General features: G+C 40.9%; 1 protein-coding gene and 1 long non-coding RNA gene across 5 annotated transcripts in view; one reads left to right on the forward strand and one right to left on the reverse strand.

The window, feature by feature from the left end:
• Positions 1-25,794, forward strand: part of LOC143649952 (uncharacterized) — a 130,536-nt gene that overhangs the window by 101,723 nt on the left and 3,019 nt on the right. The gene's annotated exons all lie outside the window — the stretch shown is intronic.
• S1PR1 (sphingosine-1-phosphate receptor 1) lies at positions 1,041-6,032 on the reverse strand. 4 transcript variants are annotated; one of them, XM_077120090.1, is made up of 3 exons: positions 5,768-6,032; positions 4,988-5,305; positions 1,041-3,366 (listed from the first exon to the last, which is right to left on the reverse strand). In XM_077120090.1, exon 3 carries the CDS (start codon positions 3,210-3,212, stop codon positions 2,070-2,072), a length of 1,143 nt encoding a protein of 380 aa, XP_076976205.1. In that variant the 5' UTR covers positions 3,213-3,366; positions 4,988-5,305; positions 5,768-6,032; the 3' UTR covers positions 1,041-2,069. The 4 variants fall into 4 exon arrangements, with proteins under 4 accessions (XP_076976205.1, XP_076976207.1, XP_076976203.1 ...); XM_077120092.1 differs by lacking the exon at positions 5,768-6,032 and having other exon boundaries at positions 5,093-5,362; XM_077120088.1 differs by lacking the exon at positions 5,768-6,032 and having other exon boundaries at positions 4,988-5,362.

Consider the following 25,794-nt stretch of genomic DNA (forward strand, 5'->3'; position numbering starts at 1 on the left):
TCCAGATATTAAGAATTGAAAGCTTGTAGACAAAAAGCGCTATGCTACCCAACTCACATTCTACAACTTGTTACTTCATTGATATTGTATACTCCCATATTAGTTCAAAGCATAGAATCGAAGAAGCCAAAATAGTGCCCTGAAAAAAGTAAAGTGATTTAATATTCTCTCCCATGTCCAAGCCCCTATGCCACCCCATCCCCCAGCATGTAGAGAAATAGAAACTTTTGTTAGTGGGTTTGACCACTGGGTTTCATGGTTTAAGTTAGCTCTACAATCATGTTGTTATATGGTATTTCTTCTAAAATCCATGTTTTAGGACAGTAACTGTACTTAATTTAGTCTGGCTTGAATGCAATCAATTTAAAACACAGACAATTGCATATACTTGCCAATGTGGTAGTTAAAAGGTTGGTGACTGTTATGTCATTCTTTACTGCTCTTCAATGTTAGCTAATTGAAGTTTCTCTTCCTGAAGAAGACACAGTGGTTTTAAACTAACCACGTTTTCTTTCACACCCCTGGTTTATCAAGGTAAATTCCTTTCAAGAGTAACAGAATTTGGTTCTACTTTGATTCTCAAGGCCATTTTGCCAAATGGAATGTCCCAATAATTATTTTTTTAATGCTCATCACAAAGAGATCTTTAAAAAAAAAATCAGTTTTATTAATGTTTAAAAGTTGATAAAGCTATGTGCAAAATGAACCACAAGTCAGAAACCTATTAAATACTATTTTTTAAAAAAAACAAGACTTTTCTCAGTTTAATTGCACTGAAAACCATACTAAAGACACAGCAAAATATTTTTATTCTTTATGACATTTATACAGCTCTTCAATTAATTACCTAACGAAAAGAACTGAAAATGAACTGAATGAACTAATGAACTGAAAAACTCCTGCTGTTCCCTATCAGTTAAAGTAATGCTTTAAGGGCACAAGAGAGTGGTAATATTTTGAGAAATACACATTCAACAGTGTTAACATGGGTTAGAAAAATCCAATGAAATGACCTCTGCTGAAAGAAATACATTCAAAAATCATAAAACATATTTTTAATACAACAAAGTAGAACCATCCTGTTGGTTGAAATGAAATCACATAACAATCTGAAATACACATCAAGAAAAGTGCCAAAGACATGTTGTATTTGTTGGACACGTTCATTAAGAAATCTCTCGCGGTTGACAATAGTCAACCTCCAGTCAGCTTTCACCTTGTTTTCTTTGTCTGTTTCTCCTATGACACTAAGGCTCCTGGTTGATGTCATTTAGATAAAGTGGACTTCTTTACACAAATTTCATCCACAATGGATATGATATTGTAACACATTTCATTGTAAAGAAGTAATGTTGAAATAAAACAAAAATAAAAAAATCAAAGTGATTTCAACCAAATTCTTAAAAACTGATTGAGTTCACACGGAAACTTTGGCCTCAGCAAATGGGATTGCTTTACATCTCCAAACCATCTCTGTCTCCTCAGGGTCTGCCTACTCAGCACGGCTAACCTGCTACAGATGATCATGAAATGGACCATGCCATGACCCCAGCTCTGATGAATGCCAGATACTTAACATATAAAGTAAAAGAAATTTGAGGAGGGGTGTGTAGGAGAAAGGAGAGTAGGCTATGCAGAGCATACCTAAGGAAGCAAAAATGCACATACTCATTCGGGTTTGAAAGTAAGGTGAAAGACAGCATCTTTTCCTCAAAGTTCCAGACACAAAGATGCTTTCACATGGGGATATTAGTCTTCAAGGAGGGGCCAAATGAACTCTTCAGGAGCCTGACAATGCTAGACCTTTGGCTCAGTGCAAAATCAAAGCTCCAGGGGGGAGGAAATATATTTCAGGCCAGGACCTGATCTCCACCCTTCCCAGTGCATTGTTCACAGGAACTATCTCCATCCACCAACACAGCACCACCAGGTTTCTCTTATTCTCCCCCTCCGTCCCTCTGGCTTGCAGCAGTGCCTCCCAGGCAATAGTCGAGGTCCAGAGAATTTTTCCAAATACTGGAGTGGTGACCACGTAAGAGCGCTCTCCATGGGTTGGCAGCATTTCAGTTTTAGGAAGAAGAGTTGACATTTCCAGAGGACATAATGGTCTCTGGGTTGTCCCCATCGTCCTTCTGGGGGTGGGAGGAGTTGTCCGACTTACTCCGGCTGAATTCCACGCCGGCGATGATGGGTCGCTTGAATTTGCCGGTGGAATCTTCGCTGGGGCATTTGCAACAGGACATGATCCGAATGAAGGCCCTGCGCATCTCCTTGTTGGTCAGAGTGTAAATGATGGGGTTGGTGCCGGAGTTGAGCACAGCCAACACCAGGAAGTACTCTGCTCTGAAAAGGATGTCGCAGGTCTTCACCTTGCAGCCCACGTCCAGCAGGAGCAAGATGAAGAGCGGCGCCCAGCAGGCGATGAAGACGCTCAGGACAATAATCACAGTCTTGAGCAGCGCCAGTGACTTTTCCGAGCTGCGGCTGGCCTTGGAAATGTTCTTGCGGAAGGTCAGACGACGGCTTCGAGTCCTGACCAAGGAGTAGATTCTGCAATACAGGATGACGATGGAGAGCAGAAGCAGAGTGAAGACTGTGGTGCAGAAGAGGATATAGTGCTTGTGGTAGAGGGGCAGCACCGTGGAGCAGCTGGTCAGCGTGCCAATGCAGTTCCAGCCCATGATGGGCAGGCCACCCAGGATGAGGGAGATAACCCAACAGGCACTGATGAGTAGGAAGGAGCGGAAACTGTTGCTCCCGTTGTGAAGTTTCATCTTCAGCATGGTGATGTAGCGCTCAATGGCGATGGCTAGGAGGCTGAACACCGAGGCAGACAGGGCCACAAACATACTCCCTTCCCGCAGAAACCACTGGGCGGGGGTGAGCTTGTAGGTGGTTGCCCCAGATAGCAGCAGGTTGGCTATATAGGCCACGCCTGCCAACAGGTCTGAGAGGGCCAGGTTGCCGATAAAATAATACATGGGTCGGTGGAACTTCTTGGTTTTCCAGATGGTCAGCAAAACGAAGATGTTCTCCAGGATGATAAAGCAGCAGATGAGGATGAACACCACCGAGGTTAGTTTAATGCCGTTCTCCTTGTCGGCGCTGATATTCAGCTTTCCGGTGTAGTTGTAATGCAGGACGATGATGTCATAGTTGACATAGTCGGAGGTGAAGGGGGTCTTGGCCATTGAGCCGCTGGAGGATCCCATGCTGCCACACCGTGTCCCCGAGCCCAGATTTCCGGACGAACGCTAGAGGGCGATGTCGAGAGCCCTTCACTCGTGGCCCGGGTGCTTTAGTGAGAGAGATCCAGGCTTTTTGTGTGGCTTTTCCTCGGCTGGAGTGGGCCTCGGAAACCGCAGCCTTAAACGAGTTACAAAGAGGACAGAGTCAGGAAAAAAAGCCACCTCACACTGGCATAATTCATTGTAGCTGAGGCATTGCTTCAGTTTTGTTATTTTTGTATTAAGGAAACTCGGGGAAAGTGTAGGGAGAAGGATAAAGAAAATCAAATTCCCATTCCTTGCAAAAAGAAGAAGAAGAAGAAGAAGAAGAAGAAGAAGGGGGAGAGAGAGAAAGGGAGAAAAAACAAAAATCTACCGAAACCGAAAACTCTACCTAAGGTTACAACCATTCAAAATGAAATGGGAAACCTGGAGAAGCACGCCCCATACTGGCTCCAGTTTCGTCCTCTTGCCCCCCGATCTCCAAACCCCGGGATTTTTTAAAGCATTCACTGGTTCAGTCACGCACTCACCGCCTGCTCATGATACCTCTCCAAGAGAGACCCAACTGCCAGTCTGAGGGCGGAGATGCACAGCTCTGCCTCTCGACTCCCCCAGCTAAAAGAGCTGAGCACCACCTCTTAATTGCCATGCAAGAAATTAGATTTGCACGAAAATAATTTGACAGCATAAGTCATTCTTTGGGCTCTATTAATAACTCTCTAAGAGCAGGTGTGCAACGCCTGCTTCGCCACCCTGGTCCAAGGGCGCAGTGAGGTGTGGGCAGCTAAACCCGCCCTGGTCTTCGGTAAACAGGAAAGTGCCTCCGTGAAGCAACCGCCTTTTCTTTATTCTTCTTTTTTGTCGTAATCCAGTGCAAGTGAATTTAAAGGAACTCGGTAAAAAACCATTCATAAGAAAGCGATTGCAACAAATCCCAGAAGTTCCCAGTATTAACTGATTGCACAGTGTATTTTTTGGTTGCTATTGGGTTTGTCTAAAACAAGAACACACACATACAAACGGGAGAAGTCATACGACTAATGACAACAACATATACCATATACCTAATTTCGAGGGTTATGCTGCTCTCCAGCAACTCACATAAACGGACGTCTGGTGCATTGCTAAGCAAGCTGGAACAGTTTTATTTACTGCCATCCCCCAACAAGTTGCCTCCTCTCTTCTAACTAGAAAGTGTGGAGGGAACGAAACGCCTGCAGTGGTTACCAGAACTCTACTTTTAAGATGCTCAAATGTTTCAAAGTAACACAGCAACGGAGATAAAGTGAAGAAATAGGCGAGAACAATCCTGAAATTCCCGGACAGCAGAGGCTGCTCGCGCCAAGAAGCGCCGCACTTCCCTAATTGAATTCTGCACCCTGCTCTCCGGCAGTGCAAATTAAAGCATTCCCCACACCCACATATTCTTTGTCTGTCGGATTTCCCAAAATAAGCGCCTTCCCTCCCTCTCCTTTTAACCACCGCAGTTTCTATCACTCACAACCCCCGCTCTCTCGGTCAGTTCTGTAATTGGGACTTAACCCTTCTTCAAACTCCATAAATCACAAATGCCCCAAGAACAGTCCGACCGGATTGTAACCCAGAAAGGTTAGTTTCCAGTGATCAGAGAAGTGTAGGTTTTTCAAGGATTTTTCTTTAGCTTCGTTCCGTTTTAAAACTTCACTTCTGACACCGACGCCCTCCCCGCAAGCTGGGCTTCCCCGCGCCGTCTGCCCGCACGGCTCCAAGCCTCCTACCTAGCTCAGGCAGGACGAAGTTGCGTTCGGAGAGCTCCGCGTCTGCACAGCGCTCTAAGCATCTTGCTGCCCCCGAATGAGGGCGTCGTGCTCCAGCAAACTTACTCGAATCGGGGTTCCCTCCCTCCACTGCCGCGCACTCCAATGGCCCGCCCGGCTCGCCGCGGCCCGCGCTGGCCCGCGAGGCGAAACCGCGGAGGCTGGGCGGCTTAGTTAGGAAGAGGCGGGGAGGGGTTAATGCCGCAACACCCTACGCCCTCCGCGAGCAGCTGGGGACCTCCGGCTCTCGGCTGCTGATACACACTGTCCAGGAAAGATCTGGGGCAAAGCAAAGAAAAAAGAGAGAGAGAGAGAACCCCTCCTCCCCTACTAGCCACCGAAAAAAAAAAAAAAAAAAAAACCCAGAAGGGGCGGAGCCTGGTGCCCCCTGGATTCTAATGTATAAATCACGGCCCTCATCCTGCTGGCCGCCGCTCCCGGGCAGTGGAGAGGATTCTCTCAAGCTTTGGGAAAGTGGGGAGCCTTTGGAAACTTTTTTCGTAGGGTGCCGAGGACAACCGGCGTCTCTTAGCGCACCTCCCCCGCCCCGCGGGGTCCGAGACCCGGGGTACGATCCGGCGCCCCCGGGGCCACCCTGTGCACAGGGGAAACCCAAGCAGCCGCCCAGCGAGCCCGGGCTAGGCTAGGGAACGAGGCTGGGAAGGGGCTGAACGAAGGAGGGAGGAGGCCAGCAGCCCGAGAGGGCGAATGGGCGAAAAGGTCCCTCCACCCACTCCCCACCTCTAAATTCTCAGGCTGCCCGGAAACTTGCGGTCAGAGGGGCAGAAAGTGGTTTTCGCAGAGTGCAACGGGCCAGCGCCGGGCGAGGTGTCGTCAGGCCGGGTGTTCTGGATTCTGGCCTGCGGAGTGGACTTTGAGGAGAGGTGGGGTTTTTTGCCAGCTTCTGGGACATTTAAAAAGTCGGTGTGGCTCGGTGAGTTTAGGAATTTCGAAAGGGAAGAGCCTCCGGGGTGTCAGTTTAACCAAGAGCCTGCAGCGTCCCAGCCAAGAGCTGTCTCCCTTCTCTCCTTTCCTACTCTGGGCGGGGTGGGTGGGTGGGTGGCGTCTCCGGAAGCCCCCACACCTCAAGGCTCGCACCTTGCCCACCCTTTCCTTTCGCTTAGGTGCTACTTCAGAACGTGAGGCTGAGAGGCGCCCTTAGTCAAATTCGTCCTAGAGGTGAGCGCAGGGCACTTAAAACCCCTGCCAGACTGCTAAAAGGAAGCTTCCCACCCAGTCCCTGATCACACCGGCTTCCCATCCCAGCAGATGTGAACTCACAACCTCCCCCCGCTGTGTGCAGTTTCAGTGATAGACACGCCCGGTACCTGAATGACTCAGAAGGAGGTTGAATGAATAAACAACAACCCCCTGGCTTCTTGGATCTTATGAGCGAGAGAGAAGAAAAAAAGAGGGAGCGACAGACAGAAAAGATGGAAAGAAGAAAGAAAGGGAGGGAGGAAGGGAAAAAAGAAAAAAAATAATAAACGCAGGTTTAATTCACAGTTGCCTTTAAGCCTTGCACCCAGCACATACCCACACTTAACTTGCATACGACGTCGAAACTTAAGATAACGGTCCTCTAGACTCCAGAATAAGCTGTCTCCTTCATTGAGCTTAGTTCTTTCGAAAGGGGAGATCCGTTGAGTTTACGCAGCACAATGTAAAGTGGAGACGCGGCAAACCCTCCCCTCCCCCCCCCACACACACGCTAACCTATAAATTCTTTAAAGGGAAAAAACTTTCAGGTGAACTGCGCAACTTACAGTGTGATGACCTAATGTAACACTGCTGCCCAATGAAGCAAGCGTTGTTAGCCATTTCATCGATGAGGGAAATGTTACTCGGCTTAAGTCACTTAAATAACTCTCAGCTAGTGAGTGCGCAACTGAATTCCAAAACTTAAAACACTGCAGACGCTAAGTCTCTCAGCTCAAACACCTTCAGGCAATGAACAGTTCACTGAAATGCATATTCCTGAAGGGAAGCAGATCTCTAACAAAATTTTAAATTTGTTTTGAAAGTGCACCAAAGGAGGGTGGGCCAAGGTGGCTCAGCAGGCAGAGTTGTTGCCTGCCATGCCGGAGACCAGGGTTCGGTTCCCAGTGCCTGTCCATGTAAGAAAAAAAAAAGTATGCCAAAGTACACCCTAATGACTGCTTTATAAAGCCACTCATTTCCCTACTACACGTGTTTGCAGAAGTATGCTTATGAATGTCCTTTTTAAACCTCCTGTTTCTTGACTATGCATTTATACAAAGTATATTCAGGGGTATGCTAATGTATGTTTTTTAAAAAACCTCTCATTTCCTGTCTGTAATAACCAGTATAAGGATGTACTTTAGTATTTAGTATTTGTGTGCCAGATTGTTACACATTTAATACTTACAATAACCCTGAAAGTTAGGTACTATTATTATCTCAATTTTATTGAATCATGGGTGTATGGAGCACCTTGCTTAACATGGTATTTGAACTTCGAGGGGCTGCAGCCTCTTTACCCACTGCTCCAAATCACCATAATATGCCTCAAACATGGCAAAAAATTATATAAGGGAAATTGGTCCTTTTCTGTGAATATTATTGGTGAACGCAATGTTTAATATTGACTTTAAAGAGCCCAAATTCTTTGCAGATGATAATTTAGTTAAACTCATACTATATACCTATGAGATGTAAATGTAAGATGACTACTCTTAGGAAAAATAAGAAAGTGGACAAGGCTATTTCTAGTGCTTCCTTGCTTATTTCAAGTCTCTGGTCCCTACGTTGGACTCTTCCACATGCCCTCAGGAGAAGCCCTGGGAATTGCCCCCTCAGGGTATCTCCTGGCTGTCAGCCCAGAGACTCCTTTTTCACCACTGCCCGGAAGCCAAGGCCAAGGTCTTTACTTTACTTCTCATCTTATCAAGATTCGCCATCTGATGCCCAATTCACATTAAGATTGCTAATTGGCTCCATTCCAAATTTCTGATTTCAAAGCAGTTCCACTATTCTTTATGCATACTTTAGTATCTATACTATAGATAAAATACCAGACAAAATACCAAGCAATATTTGGGTCATGCTAATACTAAAAATATGTGTTGTTAACCTGAAAATCAAGTTTAACTGGCTGTGTTTTTATTGCTAAATCTGGCAGCCCTACTCTCTTTCCTGATTGCTTCAGTCACTGTCCCATCTGCCTTTCCTATGCCCGGCCACTGCTCCACTCCCAAGTCCTGGTAAGATCCAGCCATCCCTTTATTCATTTATTCTCAGGAGAGTAACTACAATCTTGCTTCATGGAGAAAACAGTATGACCACCTCAATTTCCCTCCTCTCCATGTTCTATCTTAATAATAATTTACCTATTTTACCTCCTCAAAAATAAAAATCTGTCTCAAAAATAAAAGCAGCTTTGCAAACTTCCAAAGACAAGCTCTTGCCATATTATCAGGCTGCTTTCCTCAAATTAAGATTTGGCTCAAACAGTCATTCCTTCTCTCTCGTACTTTCAATTTTTTGGCTTCTGATTTTTCTTTAACATGGGCAGACACCAGGAATCGAACCCAGGTCCTCTGGCATGGCAGGCAAGCATTCTTGCCTGCTGAGCCACCATGGCCTACCCTTCTGATGAATCTTTATCTAACTTACATACTGTTTGTTTCCTATACCCTAAAACTCACTGTTTTCCCCCTCCAACTTCATTCCAATCTCTCTGTCTTCTCATTTGTGCCAATATTCAAAACTATGTGATGGGGCATGATTGAGTTTTGGAAACTGACAAACTTGGGTTCAATGTTAACACTGCCAATTCCTTGTTGCGTGACTTTGGGCAACTTCCTTTATTTCCTTGAGTCTCAGCTTCTTATTTCTAAAAGGGGATAATGATATTTCTCTTTCTTATTTCTAAAAGGGGATAATGATATTTCTCTATTTCAGTCCCTGTGAGGGTTAAAGACCTTCATACATGTAAAGTGCCACAAAAGTACAGAGAAATGCTACACCCTCCCACCACTGTGAACTTTATTATATTCAATGTATTCATTGTCTTCATTTTCCATTTTTCCATTAACTTTCCTTTTTTTATTTTCAAATAAAAATATTTTTATCAAGTTAACACATGTACATGGTTTTTGGAAAAGTAATAGTATAAAACTTGCAAGGAAGAGCATCCTTCCGCAGTGGCCCCCTGGTCCTTCACAAAGGTTCCCTGGTCCTCCTGGCATGCCATTTCACCAACCACTCTTAAGTCTTTTTGGTATTTCTTCTGGTGGTTGGAAATGTTTGCATCTCTATTTCTTAATTTTCGATTTTCGACATGTCCAAAGAATTTCTGCCATGTCAAAGGAATATTAATTCACTTGACCTTAAGAAACATGCTTGTGATATAAACTTTCTAAATCTTTGCATGTCTGATATTTTAAAAATTCTGTTCTTAAACTTGACTAATATTTTGACTGGGTATAGAATTATAGGTTGTAAATAATTTTCTCTGAAAAAATTTGGATGCATTATTCCCATGTCTTTTAATTTCCAGTGGAACTGACAAAAAATCCAAAGTTATTCTAATTTCAAAACTTCACATGAGATTACCTGTTTCTTCTTTGGATATTTTTTGAATTGTCTCTTTCTTCTCAATGTTACAAAATTATACAATGATCTGCCTTGACTTTCCAAAGTTTCTCCTAGATGCACAAAACGCTTTAAAGTTCTGGGAAGTTTTATGGAATTATTCCTTTGAAAAGTTCATCTTCTCAGGAAAGTTTTATAAAAAATCATCTTTGGGTGCATGGGTAGTTCAGCGGTAGAATGCTTGCCTTCCATGTGGGAGACCCGGGTTCAATTCCCAGACCATGCACTTCCCCCACCCAAAAAAAAAATCTCTGCCCAGTTATGGAATTATACTTTTATAAAGTAATATGTGGGAAAATCCAAAGTATTCAAGATGAATTTTTAAAAAGGGGAGTGGGGGAAAACTATAAAAATGACATCATATATGCATACATTTACATATGAATATGTGTGTGTGTGTATATATATATATATATGTATTTAGAGTGAATACAAATTCTGGGAGATTTTTCCACATATAAAATAAATCAGAGTTGTCAGCTTTGAAAATCTGTTCAGTAGGTAACCTTCTCTCGAATCACTTCACTTCAACTGTTTTGCAAACATTCTTGAGATAGATTCTCCAAATTTTTGTTAGACTCTCTTTTTGAAGTTTCCAAAGAAGGCTTAGCTTATAGATTTGAAATTCAGTGTCTTGCATTTACAATCTCTCGTCGCGTTTTTACAAGTCTCAAAAATGATCCCATCTTCACACTAATCTTGAGGCAATTGAGGCACTTGGCAACTGTATTGTTCTATCCACGGTGTGTGCTGCTGAGATGCACATACAGAGAGCAGTCCAGGTTATGTGGACTGGTGATACATTTAAGGGGATTGAATTGAATCGTGCATGTCCCCCCACCCCAATTTTTTATATTGGTGGGAAATATAAAGGTATTTGAATCTCACAATTCAGTTTGGCAAATAGAAGAGAGTTCTAAAGCAAGTTCACAGCTTCTAACTGATTTGTTCCTCCTAACTAAGTAGTAGGCACGGATTGTCATCCTTGTTTTTACAGGTGAGGGTGACACCTAAGAGGGAAAGTGCGATGCCCAGATCACATAGGGAATCTGTAGCTGAGCTAGATGTGAAATTGTAGACTACTAACTCCTTACTACTGGTCAAAAAATAGTTCAAATAAAAGTGTTGAAAGAATGAAGGAATAAAAGAAGAAAAGGAGGGATAGAAGGAAGGAGAGAAGAAGGGAAGGAGAGGAAGACAAAGAGAAGAAGAGAGGGAGGGAAGAAGAAAGAAAGAAAAGGAAGAAAGAAGAAAGGAAGAGAAAGGAAGACTCAACTATGATACTTCTTTGTTTATTGGCTGACCACAGTAGAATGCAAGTCCCATGAAGACAGACATTCTGTTGCTCTCTTTTAATGCTGTATGTTAGCACCTCGCACAGTGCCTGAAACATAGAATATGCTCAGAAGAATTCATGAAAAAAATGAGCGAATGAATAAATTAAATGTCTGCTGTATTCATCCAGAATTATGTCAAATGGAGTGAACCATTTGAAAAAAAGCCAGATTATATAATCAGAGTGTTCTCTTGAATTCAAAATTATAGAGGCACTGTTCGTTGCCTCTCCCTATGCTTCATTCCTCTGTAGAGAACAACTTTAGTCCCTCTTTGTCCCATTGTTTCATCTGCATTGAAGGATGGTTATCCAGCCTTTCTGGGATCCCCCAGGACACCCCAAGTTTTTATCTATGTATTTTAGATTAGCTCATCTGCCTAGCAAGCTTGGCATATATTGTCATATATATATATATATATTACATATATTATAAATTTACATAAATACGTAAATTTAATTGTTGTTAACAATATATATTGGCATATATATTACATATATTATAAATTTACATAAATTTAATTGTTATTAACATTGCAAAATTATGTCAATCCCTATTTCTAGGGAAAGGCCCATTCACCTCAGTGAGACATCTAAATTAGAAAGTATTTGGAAAGTAAATTAAGCCTTATTCATTTAAAAATCCCCTGGATTACAGGAATGAAGGTAACTAAGCATTGTTTAGGAGATGGACTTTAATAAATAGAAGGAATGGATCAAAACCAGCTCTTACAAGTGTGAAATAAACTTCTGAAAACTGCAGAATTGGGGGAAGATATACGGCAATTATTCTCTGAGCATCCTGCTCATTTGAAATGAAAGTTTCTGCTTTAAGTAATATAAAAAGAAAATAATCAAAGCTTAGTTATTTAAATATACTCAGAAATAACTGAGCTCTAATCTCTTAAATCAAGGTCTTTGCATTTGCCCATCTTTCTACCTGGAATCTTCAGATAGTTCATTCCCTTACTTCTGTCAGGTCTCAGATCAAAGGTCATTTCCTCAGAAAGGCTGGCCCTTGACTACTATCTAAAAACACACACACACTCCCTCTACTGCCCTCTCCTCAGGGCTACTTTTTTTTTTTTTCTTTATAGCACTCACTATCACCCAACACATAATTTGCTTGTATTTTGCCTGTCTTTTCCCATCAGAGTGCAAATTCTAGAAGGGAATTGTTTAGTTGGCTGTCCCAAAGACAGTCCAGGTTCCAAACACCTGGAACATTAGATCCACAAATATTCATTGATTGACAGAGATCAGCACACACTAAAGACACACATACACAACATTGTGATTCTTTTCTGTAAATAACTATTTTTTTTAACATTTAGAAAGTGAAACTTCTCTGATTCAAAAGAAAAGAGCAAACCAAAAAAAAAATATTATCATTAAGGCCTAAAAGAAAGCATCAAAACCTTTAAAGCTGTAAGTAAAATCTAGAACTTTCATTAAAATGTTTATGACATACTCAAATTGTACCTGACACTGGACGCCGTATCACCCTTAGAAGAGGAGGTATCAGCTAAATTACTACTCACCTACTAAATTCAGTCCATTCAGTTAAGGAAATCAGTCATACTGGTTGTTTGCCATTGCGTAGATAAAACAGTGGTTGCTTCGTGACATTTTGCACCGTGGCTTGGTGTCAGTATGACAGCACAGGATCCCTAACTGAAAAATCCAGTGGCTTAAAGTAGGCTTCCTCCCTGGTCTCTCCTGTTTCCCTTCCCACTTTATATTTCCATGCTTCATTGTTGGGTTAAGGATTTTTTGACATAAGGATGATATATTTATGTATTAATCCAATGCACAAATATCTGGCACACAACATATGCTAACATAAAGGATGTAAAGTCAAATCCCTGCCCTTAACATGCTCATAGTCAGAAAAGACTGGGAAAAAAACAAACATTTATCATCCAGCATGGTAAGTCTATAGTTGAAGCATGGTTCTGCTCCTCCAGCTGAGCTTGCCTTCCTAGAATACCAGCTTTTGAGAGGCTTCTTTCCTGTAGAGACTACTAGATGGAGAAGAACCTAGTGTCTGAGCTAAAGTTGTCTGAAACTTGGCCTAAAGATCATTGCAACCTCTGCGTGGATGGAAATGGAGTTGGAAAAACTCATTTCAAAACTGCAAGCAGTCTTGTGGAGAATGTGACACTTGAATCCATTTTTGAGTCAGATTATTGTTTTGTTCTTGAAAAAAAAATCATCTGAGTGGGCCATTCAGTTATGCAAATGAAAAGTTAAAACCCTGCCTCAAGAAAAGCTGCTTTTGAGAAGTTGCGGCTTTTAGGGAGTTAAATTTCTATTGCCACAATATCAAAACAAGCAAACAAAAATAACCTACTTAGCACCTCCATTTAAATGTCTTAGAGGTCTTAGACTCAACAAAACTACAATAGAACTCAAGATTTCTCTTTCTAAAAACAACCCTGTATTTCAGAGCCACCCCTACTCCCTCCCACCTTTCAGTTCTCAGTAAACAGTTATCACCATCAACCCAGTTACTCAACAAGCCTAAAGATCAACATTGATTGTCTCTTTCATTTACACATAGATTCAATCCTTCAACGAGTTCAGACAATTCTATTTCCAAAACACTTCTCCATCTCTGTTCACTTTTCTCTTTCTCCATTGTCACTCCCTGGGTCTAGGCCAATATCACCTCTCCCTGGATTATTGCAATGGCTTCCTCATCTTCTACTCCATCTCCAGTCCATTCTCCACTCAGGAGCCAGAAAGGAGCTTTTAATAACACAATGTTACTTCTTTGCAAATATCTCAAAGACTTCTTGTTGTCTTCAGATAAAATCCAAAATATTTATCAAGGGCTCCAAGAATCCCCTGCTAACCTTTCCATTTCTGTCCCTGTTCCTCTTCCTCCATGCTTTCTTTTTTTTTTTTTAACTTTTTATTTTCTTATGATTTCACACTTACAAGAGAGTTTCAAAAATAATGCAGAACAAATACAATGAAATCCAGTAAACCCCTACCCAGATGCTCAGATTTACCAACTTTCAACATTTTGCCACATTTGTTGTATCATTCTGTCTATCCATCTATCTATGTATATACATCAGCCTGTCTGTCTGTCTGTCTCTATCTATCTATCTGTCATCTATTTCCTAAGTATGTGAGAGTAGGTTGCATACATCAGTAGCCTTGAACACTTAATACTCCCACGTACATTTCTTTTTTTCTTTTCTCTTTTATTATGCTATATGGTAGGGTCACATTTCATTATTTTTCCATGTGTGTATCCCATTATTGCAGCACCTTTGTTGAATTTTTTGTTTGTTTGTTTGTTTGGGGGGAAGCGCATGGACCGAGAATCAAACTTGGGTCTCCCACATGGCAGGCAAGAATTCTACCACTTGCACCCCCCCACACACACACATATATTTCTTAAGAACAGGATCATTCATTTATATAATCAATTAAGTATAGCCATCAAGCTCAAGAAATTTAACATTGATATAAAGCATATAGGCTATAATTCATTCTTTTCAATTGTCCCAGTAAAGTCTTTTGGGGAATTCTCCTATTAGATTCAATCCAAGATCATATATGACTCTATAGTCTCATTCTCTCTCTCTCCTTCTCTTTTTACATGTGTAAACATACATGCAGCATTAAACTTTCCATCTCTACAACTCCCAGACATACAAATCAGTGGGATTAATCGCATTCACAATGTTGTGCTCCCATCACCACTATCCATGATCAAAACTTTTCCATCAACCCAAAATAGAAACCTTGTACCCATTTTGCCTTAACTTCTCATTTCCCTTCCCTCTTCCTCTGACAACTTGTACTTTACCTTCTGTTTCCATACATTTGCACATTCTAGTTATTTCATGTAAGTCATTGTTCCAACCCAGCTCTTGAAAAGCCCAGTTGGTGCAGCCCCACAACCAAAGAACATGCTAGGCAAAGAGTTGGGCATGGATTTTATTGGGACTTATGAACAAAAGAAGATCTTTCCTGGGTGGTGGCTGTCTGGAAAATGAAAGACAGTGCTCCTCAAAGGGGCAAGGAGTGCAAGGGACAACCAATAAAGGTTTAGGACAAGACATTCCATAGGGTGTGAGAACAGAGTTTCAGCAGGGTCTTGTGACACAGGCGTCTGGAAGTTTGTTATCAACAGTGATTGAAGGAGGGAAATGTTAATGCTTTGTGTATGATACCATCTGTACATTCTTTTCTCCTGAGGAGGTCTGATGACCTCCTGAGGAGGTCTCCTTTCACTTCTGTCCTGGTTATGTAGACAACTATGTGCAGTAACTTATTTTCAATATGCAGGGGGCCCAGGTCCTGGGTCTCCATAATCATACAATATCTATCCATCATGACTGGTTTATTTCATTCAATGTGATGTCTTCAAGGTTCATTCATGTTGTTGCACGTATCAGAATTTCATTCCGTCTTATAGCTGAATAATATTCCATTGTATGTTATCCCATATTTTATTTATCCTTTCAAATATTGATGAACATTTGGGTTGCTTCTACCTTTTAGTTAATGGTGAATAATGTCTCTATGAACATCAGTGTACAAATATCAGTTCAAGTCTCTGCTTTAATTCTTTTGAATAAGTACCTCAAAGTGGGATTACAGGGGTATATGCTTTGTGTTTAACTACTGAACTGTTTTCCACAGTGACTTCACCATTTTACATTCCTACCAATAATGTAAAAGTGCTCTTATTTTCTCCATATCCTTGCCAACACTTGCTATTTTCTTTTACTGGTATCCATTGTAGTGGGTGTGAAGTGATGTTTCATTGTGGTTTCAATATGTATTTCCCTAAAGATTAATGATGCTGAGTATATCTTAATGTGTTTTTTAGACATTTATATATCTTCTTTGGAGAGATATCCTTCAGGTCTTTTGCCAATTTTAAAATTGGATTGTCTTTTTGTTAATTCCTTCTCACTTTTTATTCACCACTAATAGGAATTTCTTTTGGTTTTCTAACAGTATCATGCTCTTTATACCTCAAGGCCTTCATACAATCTATTTTTTTGTTGCAAGGAATGTGCTTGCCAATCTTCCCTCTTTCACTTCCACCACTCTTTCCATACCTGGCTAATTCCTTTTTCATCCTTTGTATCTCAGTTTAAACACCACCTTCTCAAGGAAAACTTATCCTCACCCTCCAGACTAGGTCAAGTTCCCATATTACATGCTCTCATTCCACTTTGTATTCCCCTTTGTAGCACATATTAAATCACAATTATTTTACAATTTGTGTAGTTATTTTGCATAATGTGTGTCCCTACTGGATTATAAGCTCTATGAGGCCAGGGATCTTGTCATCCTGTTAACTGCTGTCTCCTTGACACTGTGGCAATGTGTCAAAAAGTATTAGTTGAACAAGTGAGTGATTCAACCCCCCAGCCCCTATCTACATAGTCTCATACACATTTGAACAATACACAGATGTCCAACTTAGATGGGCCAGTCTTTTCAATAGTGGAAACCATTTCACAAGATTAGAATTCAGATATAGATTCATTCTTTATATACTTTGCTGGCAATTATGTAACAACAACAAAAAAGGCATTTTACTTTGGTTCTTTTACTTGTAAAATGACAACTATAATGAAAAGACAGATAAAGTCCTGTTCTTTCTCTCTGAAATAGGTGTTTTGCAGGGAAGAAAATTATTTCCAATTACAATGGCTTAATTAGACCTCTTGGACTCCCCTAGAAAAAATTTCATGAAGAGTCCACCCACTCTTAATAATTAGATACGGAGCATTGCTCCAGCTGTTGTTTAGGTAGTATGTTTACCTTTGGAGACAGATAAGAAAACTGGTTCTAGGGAGTGATTTCCTTTATTCTGGCTGTACTCTTTAATACTTATTGTATTTTCATAGGCATATGAGTACATAATCCTTAACAATCTAACTGATCTTTGGAACATGGGAACAACTGACTCTTACTTTTAATAAGTAACTTAAGTAGGTATTACAGAAAAATAGTTTTAAAAGAAACTTTGAAAGTTTCATTAAATGCCATAAATAACTTTTTGTATTATGAACTTGACGAAGAAGGAGCTCAACCAGTACCCACTCCTGACATTGATCCTGGATTGGATGCTGGGAATAAATTCTGGTAGAGCTCAAATTCTGTGAGAACTTAGCAAATAATAATATGGTCTTATAGAACACATTTTTTATAAAAACTATCTTAATATGGAAATATACTAAAGCCTCAAGTTAGCAGCATTCTAAATAACTTTTAATTATATTTCTATAATTGGGGGGCATAAATGGGTTTACTTATTAAAATAATTTCATTCATTCATCAAATATTTATTTAAAATTAAAAATGCAGAGGGTGCAAGCGTAGTTCAGTGGTAGAATTCTCGCCTGCCATGTGGGAGACCCGAGTTCGATTCCTGGCGCATGCACTTTCCAAAAACAAAACAAACAAGCAGACAGTAGAAAGAAAGTAAACAAACAAAAACTCAACCAATGGATACTCACTAGGAAAAAGAATGAAATGTGACCTACACACACACACACACACAGTTTAAAAATATTTATATCAGGCCCAATTCAAGGTGCTTGTGATAGATCAGTGAACAAAACAGACAGAAAACCTTGACCTAGTGGAGATTATATTTTAGTAGAGAAGACATCTAATTAACCATCACTATAATAATAAGTAAATTGCATATTATTAATCCATTCAAAAAATGTTTACTGAGCACATAATGGAAGCCTAGCAATAAATGAAACAGGCAAAGCTCCCCACCCTGTGCAGTTTACTCCCTAGAAGGGAAAGATCAGCGACAAACATAGTAAGTCAGATAATAAGTAAATTATATAGTATGTTAGGGATAGTTAAAAGCAATAAGTTGAAAGTAGAAACAGAGGGAAATGGTTATTGCAGTTTTTCCTTCCAAAAGTTTCAAGGGTTCTACATATTCTGAAAGCACAATCTGTTTTCTTTTTAAATAAATTTTCTCCAAAAGATGTGTCCTTTCACATAAAAGCTCTCTCTTTTTTAGGCTACATGGATTCATTCTTTTATTGATCCATTTATTCCAAAAATATTTATCAAGTGTCTACTAAGTGCAAAAGATATGGCAGCAAACAATACAAACACTGCCCCTACCCTCATGGGTAAATATTTTACACTTGTCTAAGAATTTCATGGAGAAGAATTAGATCAATCCTAAGTTTGTGAAATATTCCAATGTCCAAATTCTGGAAAATAAATGATTTCAAGGAAGAAAGTCTGCAATATCCAATACCTTAATATGTCATAAAATTCTCCAAAGACTTTTGTGGTGGAATTCGTTCTTTTTGGCTTTCCAGATCTCTTCTCCCTTCTCTTGGTAATAGCGCCACCTTTTCCTTTGGAAAATTACCACTCCGCAATTCCACACGCCATGACTGCCCATCAAGTGGCTCAGCTCCCTTGGTCAAGCTCTATGCCTAGGACCCAAGCCAGGCCAAGCTGATTCTCCTGGGATTTGAATCTTGAGAAGAGTAACTCAAGGTCAGAAAAGATTTTAGCCAAGACTTTCTGATGGCACAGCCTTGAAGAGATTATCCATTAGTTCATGCCATCTAGATCTCTGAGCTCGACTGAACCACCCCATGTTCTTCTTGTAAAATTTCCTTTTACTTAAATTCACTTAAATTGATTTCTGTTGCTTGCAACCAAAGAATCTTCATATACATACCCTTATAAATAGGTTGGAGAATGTAATTTAAGGAAATATTAGACTTTTAAAAATATATAGGTTGAAAATAGTAGAAATTAGGATTTTTTTTTATTTTCCTTAAGAGTTGTGCAGACATCTAATTTAAATTGTATGATCAGTTTACTTGAACACCATAGTTACATAGAATCTGGAATTGGGTGTGATATTTGTTAGTCTGTACAGGTTAATGTGATGCCATGATATATCCCAGAGTAACTTGGGCAGAGAATTAAAAAGTATTTGCAAAGTACTCTTGGGGCACTGTAGAGAAAGGAGGAAATATTCAACTTCTCCACCTCAGGAATTCCTGGTAGTCTCACAAGCGATGGAACAACCAATTCGATAGGCTGAGCCCTCAATCTTGGAGCTCATCCCTATGAAGTTTATTCCTGCAAAGGAGAAACTAAGCCTAGCAATGATCGTGCCTAAGAATCACCCCCAGAGAACCTCTTTTGTTGCTCAGATCTGGCCTTTCTCTTTAAGCCAACTTGGCAGGTGAACTCGCTGCCCTCACTTGCATGTAGGAGATGGCTCCCAGGAGTGTAAACCTCCCTGGCAACATGGGACCTGACTCCCAGGGATGAGCATATGTCCAACATCACAGGAATGAGAAAGCCTTCTTGACCAAAAGGGGAATAGAGAAATGAGGCAAAATAAAGTTTCAGTAGCTGAGAGATTTCAAACAGACTTGGAAGATCATCCTAGAGGTTATTCTTATGTATTATATAGATATCTTTTTTTTAGTTTATGGTGTATTGAAGTGGCTAGAGGGAAGTATCTGAGATTGTTAAGCTGTGTTCCACTAGCCTGATTTTTGAAGATGATGGTATAACTATATAGCTTTTACAATGTGACTGTGTGATTGTGAAAACCCTGTGTCTGATGTTGTTTTCATGAAGCGTATGGACAGATGAGTAAAAAAAAATAAGGATAAAAATAAATAAAAATAAGGGGATGTGAGGGTGCACAGGTGGTTCAGTGGTAGAATGCTCACCTTTCATGCAGGAGACCTGGGTTCCATTCCCAGACCATGCACCCACCCCCCCCAAAAAAAGGGAGAGAAATGTATTAGTCAGGGTTCTCTAGAGAAACAGAACCAATAGGAGGTATTTGTAAATATGACATTTATAAAGGTGTCTCATGCAAGTGTGATCCAAATCCATAGGGCAGAATGTGAAGCTGGCAACTTTGATGAAGAGTCTGGGTGAAGTCCACAGGAGAGGCTCACTGGCTAAAGAAGCAGTGAAAAAAGTCTCTTTTTTTCCTTAAAAGCTTTGAGCTGTGGGCAGGCCACGGTGGCTCAGCGGCAAGAATGCTTGCCTGCCATGCCAGAGGACCCGGGTTCGATTCCCGGTGCCTGCCCATGTTAACATAAAAAAAAAAAAAAAAAAAAGCTTTGAGCTGATTGGATTTCTCATTGGTGGCGACATGCCCTAGTTGATCACAGATGCAATCAACCAACTGATGATTTAATGCATAAGACTTCTGGTTTATCAACCAGCCAGGAAATATCCTTGCAGCGATGATCAGGCCAGTGCTTGACTGACCATACAACTGGGCATAATCATCTGACCAAGTTGACACCAGGACTTAACCATCACAGTCCACTTCTTGGCTACTTGGCAGCTATACACAGCACCTTGAAACATGCTTAAATTCCAAAACCAACACAGCAACAGACACATACTCAACTATCTTGTGTACAACTGGAAATGCACTACATCTCTCCAGAATAAGGTGCAAGTTCTTAGGTACCATTCACTCTTGAACTTTATATACTATGACTTAAATACTATAACATGAATAATACAATCTATGTCATATGATAAGAGGAAAACAAGATATTTGCTTATGTGCAAATGCAACCATACTCATAACAAAGTAGGGAGGAAATATTCATATAATCACAAGGCTCATTTCTGTAACTGGTCACACAGTCATAGCCCATATTTATCACGACCTTCTTCTACTACCTTAGCAAGTTCCCTTTATCCTTAGCAAGCATCAGCTGGTCATGGTTCTTTGCCAGGTGGGGTGACCCAAACCTTCACTGATGAAGTTTCTGGGCCATTAGCCGTCCTTCCTGGATTGGGTTGTTGGATTTTTGCAGTTTTCCATTGACTTTAATCACAGAACATTATAGTATTAAGAGACAGCCTGGCAGGTCTCTTGCATTCCAAGAAAACTCTTCTTTACCTCCATTGTGTAGCTTCAGGATCAATCACCCCAGATAGAACAAAAATCCCCTTTTCTGCCCTTTGATTTGGTGGTATGAGAAACCCAAAGTGGCCAGGTGACAGTCTTAACTTTCTGTTCAATGGAATCATTGTGTCCCCAGTAGGAGCACTCCTCCTTTTGGAACTAAGACCTGTAGACCAGCAGAGCTTAAGGTATCAGGGACAGAAAGCAAAAATTTTCCTAGTGGATCACTAGGGGTGATAGGGAGTGGTGTTACTCTCATTTCCTCCACTTAATTCCTGGACCCATGAATCCTGTCTGTGGGAGAAACAGCACCATAGAGTGGATGCTGATTCAGAGCATACACAGCTTCATGGAGAACACTGCCCCAGCTCTGTAAGGTATTACCACCTATTTGGCACCATAATTGGGTTTTCAAAAGGCTGTTCCACTGTTTTATCAACCCAGCTACCTCTGGATGATGGGAAACATAGTAAGACCAGAGAATTCCATGAGCATGTGCCTATTCCTGCACTTCAGTTGCTGTGAAGTGGGTTCCTTGGTCAGAAGCAATGCTGTGTGGAATACCTTAACAATGGACAGGGCATTCTCTAAGTGCATGCGTGGTAATTTTTGCACAAGAATTGCATGCAGAAAAGGCAAACCCATATGCAGAGTATGTGTCTATTCCAATTAGAACAAATCATTGCCCCTTCCATGATGGAAGTGGTCCAATGTAATAAACCTACCAACAGGTAGCAAGCTGATCACCTTGGGGAATGGTGCCATATCAGGGATGGAGTATGGGTCTCTGCTACTGGCAGATTGGTCACTCAGCATTGGTTGTAGATTGGTCATCCTTGGTAAGTAGAAGTCCATGTTGCTGAGCCCATGCACAACCTCCATACCTACCACCAGGCTTACTTTGTTCATGAGTCCATTGGGCAATGGCAGGAGTGGCTGAGGAAAGAGGATGACTTGTATCCACAGGACAGGTCATCTCATCCACTTGATTATTAAAACCTTCTTCTGCTGAAGTCACACTCTGGTGAGCATTCACGCGGGACACAAATATCTTCATGTACTTTGTCCACTCAGAAAGATCTATCCACATACCTTTTCTCCAGATCTCTTTGACAAAATTTCCCAATCATACTCCTTCCAAGTCCCTTACCATCCAGCCAAACTGTCAGCAACAGTCCATGAGTCAATATACAAATGCACCTCTGACCAGTTCTCCTTCCAAGCAAAATGAACAATTAGGTGCACTGCTTGAAATTCCACCCACTGGGAGGATTTCTCCTCATCACTATCCTTTAGGGACATCCCAAAAAGGGGCAGTAGTGCTGCAGCTGTCCAATTCTGGGTAGTCCCTGCATATCATGCAGAGCCATTTGTAAATCAGGCTCAAATTTTCTCTTCCTCAGTCTACTGAGTATAAGGAACTCCCTAAGAGGCCATAGTTCTGATCTGGGAAAAAGAAGGTATTGTGGCCGGAGTGGTGGCCATGGGCATTTGGGGCACTTCCTCATGGAACTTATTTTGTCCCTTCAGGACCTGCTTTAGCCCTATCTTTGATATACCATTTCTATTTTATGTTGGAGTGCTGCTGTGCATGGAGCTTTATGGCTTGGTGGGTCAGACAACACCTAGCTCACAATAGGCTACTCAGGTTAGTTAAGTAATTTGGTAGCCCATGGTCAAGCGTTCACTCTCTACCAAGGCCCAGTAGCAGGCTAAAAGCTGTTTCTCAAAAGGAGAGTAGTTAGCTCCAGAGGACGGTAAGGCTTTGCTCCAAAACCCTAAGGGTTTGCATTGTGATTCTGCTAAAGGGGCCTGCCAAAGGCTCCAGACAGCATCCCTATTTGCCACTGACACTTCCAGTACCACTGGGTCTGCTGGATCGTATGGTCCAAGTGGCAAAGCAGCTTGCATGTGAGACTGGATACATTGCAGAACTTCCTCTTGTTCCTGTCCCCACTAAAAACCAGAAGCTTTCTGGTCATTTGGCAAATGGGCCTGAGTAGAACACCCAGATGAGGAACATGCTGTCTCCAAAATACGAAGATGCCAACTGATACTGTGCCTCTCTTTTGATCATAGAGGGGCCAGATGCAACAGCTTATCCTTCACCTTAGTAGGGACGTTTCAACGTACCCCACACCACTGGACACCTAGAAATTTCATTGAGGTAAAAGCCCCTGTGTTTTTGTTGGATTTATCTCCCATCTTCTGACATGCAAATGCCTTATCAATAAAACAGGGCAAGTACCAAATGGAGAAAAAGGCTACTTAAAAATGGTGAGATCTCCTGGTGCCCTAACTGGCCTCTCCTCAGCCCCTTACCAACTTGGCCTGGAGCTGGCTCACACTCCCAGGGAAGACCCGCTTCTGTTCCTGGAAGGGCAGAGCACCCTGTGCACACACCGGGAGCATGTGTATCTTGCCCAATCCATCTGGTAGCGGCCTGATTGACTCACTAACCCAGAACTTACCCTGTGTGTAGAAGGCAGTTCCCAAAGCTGTCCTAAATAATGTGGTGGGAGAGCCATCAAGTTGTGCTGCCTGGGACAAAGACTGATGACTGTAGAACATATAGTTCAGCGCCCAGAACCACAAAGAAACTACTCTCTAGTGAGGACAGACATTTGGAACTAAATAAACTAGGAGAATTCCTAGGATCACATGCACATGTCCTAAACAAGACACATGCACAGAAAGGATTAAGGAAGCCCCTACACTTTAGCCTAGAGCTATTTTCTAAACTCATTAAATGGATAAGCCCTGGAGGGGAGCATTTGCACAAGTCAATCTACAAAGATTGGGAAAGATGTTTTCTTTCTCCCCTCCTTTTTTTTTATTAGCTCCTGGCATTCAAGGAAAGCTCTGTCATAATAGCTGGATACAAGCTTAAGAAATAGACATCTTAGAGTCTAAATTCCAGCAATGACACGTTAAAATATTAAAATTCCCAGGTTTCAACAAAAGATGAAAAAACATATCAAGAAGCAGGAAATAATTGCTCAGGCAAAGGAACTGATTAAACGTTAGAAATCATCATTGAAGAGGACCAGACTTGGAACACAGTAGGCAAAGGCTTTTTAAAAAATGATCCTAAATATATTCAAAGAACCAAAAGAAAACTAAAGGAAATCAGGAAAAGGATAGATAAACACAAAGAGAATATCAACAGAGAGATGTAAATTATGAAAAGGAATGAAACAGAGCGAAAGACCACAGTATCAGCAATTTAAAATTCTCTAGAGGCAATTCAAGAGCAGGTATAAAAATAAATAAGAAATAAATAATAAAATTTGAAAAGAGCAGGTACAGTCAGCAGAGAATAATCATAGAACTTGGCAATGAGACTAACTGAAATCATTTATCTGTGGAGCAGAAAGGAAAAAGAATGAAGAAAAATGAGCAGATCCTATGGTTATTTGGAGCTGTTATGTACCCCAAGAAAACATTTCCTTAAATTTTTTTCCATTCCTGTGAGTGTAAACCGTTTTAAGTAGGAACTTTTAACGAGATGACTTCAGTTAAGATGTGGCCCACTTCAATCAGGATGGGCCTTAATCCTATTACTGGAGTCCTTTACAAGCAGAATGAATTTCAGACAAGAGAGAGGAAGCTTCAGAAAGTAAGAAGCTGAATGTCAATGCAACTCAGAAAAGAAGGAAGAAGCCAGAAGACAACTGGCATGTGACAGAGGAGTCAAGGACCAATGTTCAACGGCAGCCAGCCCTAAGGCACCAGTCTGTGGAAGAAAACATTGCCTTGATGATACCCGGATTTGGACTTTCTCCAAGCCTCAAAACCATGAACTAATAAATTCCTAGTGTTTAAGCTGACCCAATGCATGGCTTTTGCTTAAGCAGCCAAGTAAACTAAAACAGAGCTTGAGGAACTTGATGTGGGACACCATCGAATGTGCCGATATCCACATGTGGAAGTCCCAGAAGGAGAAAGATTGAAAGGGGCAGAGAAAATATTCAAATAAATAATGGCTGAAAACATTCCAAAACTTTAATGAAAGACATGAATATACACATCCAAGACACTCAGTGAACTCCAAAAAGGAGAAATCCAAAAGACCCATTCCATGGGGTATTGATATTATATAGTAAACATAAAAATACTTTGATATTATAATACAAAATATAATCTAATATTATAATCAGAATTTCAATTGCCAAAAATAAAAGAATTCTGAAAGCCACAAGAGAGAAGCAACGTGTCACATACATGGGAACCTCAAGAGAATTAAGTGCTGAATTCTCATTGGAAGTCATCAAGACAACAAGGCAGTGGGCTGACATATTTAAAGTCCTGACAGCAAACTTGCCAAGCAAAAATTCTGCGTCTGGAAACGTTGCCTTTCAAAAATAAGGGGGAGATTGAGACATTTCCAGATAAACAAAAGCTGAAGGGCTCTGCAGGTTGAAAGGAAAGGCAGTAGACATAGATTGAAGCCACATAAGAAATAAAAGATCTCTAACAGGTTAATGACAGGAGTAATATAAATGCCAGTACTATTGTATTTTTGCTTTGTAACCCCACTTTTTGCTTCCTACGGGACTTAACAGACAAACACGTAAGCGTAATAAAAAATCAGTCTTGAACTCATACAAACATGTAATTTGTGCTAAGAATTACATAAAGGTAGGGGGTTGGAGGAGTATAGGAACAGTCTGTGTTTTCAATTAAACTTTTAAAGTTAAATTATTATCAAAGCAAACAGCATTGCTATAGATTTAAGATGTTAAATTTAAGCCCCATGGTAATTATAAAGAAAATATCAGAGAATATGCAAGCTCATGGAGACAGAAATTAAAATACAGATTACCAGGAACAGGGTAGGGTACGGGTCAAGGGTGATGGGGAGTTAATGAATAATGGGTATAGGGC

Source organism: Tamandua tetradactyla, chromosome 11 (assembly GCF_023851605.1).
Source record: "Tamandua tetradactyla isolate mTamTet1 chromosome 11, mTamTet1.pri, whole genome shotgun sequence".
Lineage (NCBI taxonomy): Eukaryota > Metazoa > Chordata > Mammalia > Pilosa > Myrmecophagidae > Tamandua > Tamandua tetradactyla.

Coding starts and splice junctions, on each gene's coding strand:
- S1PR1 (XM_077120090.1), bottom strand. CDS start 3,212: ATGGGATCCTCCAGCGGCTCAATGGCCAAGACCCCCTTCACCTCCGAC.